Raw genomic sequence first — 2,247 nt, 5'->3', positions numbered from 1 at the left:
CTAGCTACCAAAACACTGTGGCTTGCTTGGCCTATTGATATTCTTAGGTCACAACTGACAAAGAACAGATACTGAGCTTCCCGACACTTCACACGCACTTTCCTGGCTTTGAGCTTAGACCTGGGTTCATATGAGAAGCATTTAGCAACTGCAATTCTCTGCACAATGAGGAGAGTTGGGGATAAATGTTTTAAATGCCATTCTTCCCACACTGTTTGCTCATCTGAAATAAATTCCATACTTAGTAACACCAGAAGAAGATTCTCTTCCTCCATCTGTTTAGAGCATCTTTGATTTCCTTGTTCCTCAGGCTGTAGATCAGAGGATTCAGCATGGGGATTACAACTGTGTATAAGACTGAGGCCAACTTGTTTTGGCTCAGGGAATCATCAGAGTTAGGATACATATAAACAAAGATTCCTGAGCCAAAAAAAAGGGTCACTGCTGTCAGGTGAGAAGCACAGGTATTGAAAGCTTTGGACCTGCCTTCAGCTGATGTGATCTTCAAGATGGTGGCAACGATGTAACCATAGGATATCATGATAACCAGAACAGACGTGAGTCCGAAGATCACTGTGAGCACAGAGATCAAGACTTTAAAGAAAAAGGTGTCAGAGCAGGATAGGATCAGCAGCTGGGGCAGGTCACAGAAGAAATGGTTGATGACATTCGGCCCACAGAAATGGAGCTGAAGCAAGGCACACAGTTGAATAAGTGAGCCAAGGAATCCAGTGATACAAGATCCTGCCACCAGGTGCACACAGAGGGTGGGGGACATGATGGCCGTGTAGAGCAGAGGGTTACAAATGGCAGCGTATCGATCGTAAGCCATGGCTGCCAGAAGACAGCACTCCGTCAGACCCAGGCTGGAGAAGAAGAAGTACTGCATGGTGCACCCCAGAAAGGAGATGGACTTAGCCTTCTGGAAGACGTCTGAGAGCATCTTGGGGGTTATAGTGGAAACGTAGCAGATGTCCAGAAAGGACAGGTTACTGAGGAAAAAGTACATGGGTGTATGTAGATGTGAGTCCATCCTGATGAGGACAATGAGACTCACATTCCAGGTCACTGTCATGAAGTAGATCCCTAGGAATATTGAAAAGAGGACAATGGTGAGTTTTGGAAATTCAGAGAATCCCAAGAGGATGAACTTTGTAATTGTTGCATTGCTGCTTCCCCCAGTCATCGCATTGGTCATCCTAAGATCTGTAGGGGGGAAAATAATAAATCTTTAAGTCAGTTACTATCCAAAGTTTTATTTAAATAAACTTCCTTCTACCCACAAGGAAGACAGAACCGGGGGGATAGTGAGCTATTTTGGAGGCTATAGCCCTGATTAACTTTGCTTCCAAAGAACTACAATGGTTCTGTGTGTCAGTTTTCCCACATGTAAAAGATGATCGGTCAGGTGAGGTGGCTCATGCCTGTAATACTACCACTCTGGGTAGATGGCTTAAGCCCAGGAGTTTGAGACCAGCCTGAGCAGGAGTGAGGCACCATTTCTACTAAAAAAAAAAAAAAAAAAAAAAAACAGAAAAACTAGCTGGGAATCACGGTGGGCCCCTGTAGTCCCAGCTACTCAGGAGGTTGAAGCAAGAGGATTGCTTGAGTCCAGGAGTTGGAGATTGCTGTGAGCTATGATGATGCCATGGCACTGTAGCCTGGGGCAACAGAGTCAGACTGTCTCAAAAAAAAAAAAAAAAAGAGGATAAACTTTTCATTATTAACTCATCATTCTACTATAAAAACAAAAGAAAATATGAGGCCATTTGTAAAATCCGTTTAAAAATGTGCCTTAAACAATTTTAGAATATTATTAATAAAATTATAATCCCTATGTATAATTTAGTGACAAAGAGCATGGATTTAGAACTCACACAGCTGTTTTTCAATGTTTTTTCTGCTACCCGTGAGCTATAGGTCTCTGAGAAGGTTGTCTGACATCATTGTACCCAAGTCATTTTACCTGTGAAAGAGACAGCAAAGCCCATCTCATAGGGTTTAATTGAGCATATATAGCGTATATCCACCATGCATATGCTAAGAATTATATAAAGTGGTGTCACTAAGGGATATCTTTCTAGGATAATTTTGAAGAACCTTAAAACTTACACTTTTAAAGAGTCACATAGATAATATCCTCTGACTACATTGTGATTAAGTTAGAAATCAATAACAAATTGGTAATAAGAGAAATATAATTGGAAACTACATATTTTGAAACTATTCATGAAACATTAATGTTCA

The 2,247-nt window shown here is 41.2% G+C and overlaps 1 protein-coding gene across 1 annotated transcript; it reads right to left on the bottom strand.

Annotated features, from left to right (window-relative positions):
- Positions 1-241: 241 nt before the first annotated feature.
- Positions 242-1,186, bottom strand: LOC128564292 (olfactory receptor 1440-like). The gene has a single exon (XM_053559787.1). It carries the CDS (start codon positions 1,184-1,186, stop codon positions 242-244), a length of 945 nt encoding a protein of 314 aa, XP_053415762.1.
- Between the last annotated feature and the right edge of the window lie 1,061 nt (positions 1,187-2,247).

This window comes from Nycticebus coucang, chromosome 14 (genome assembly GCF_027406575.1).
Source record: "Nycticebus coucang isolate mNycCou1 chromosome 14, mNycCou1.pri, whole genome shotgun sequence".
Taxonomy (NCBI): Eukaryota; Metazoa; Chordata; class Mammalia; order Primates; family Lorisidae; genus Nycticebus; species Nycticebus coucang.
This window is presented reverse-complemented; position numbering and strand designations above follow the sequence as displayed.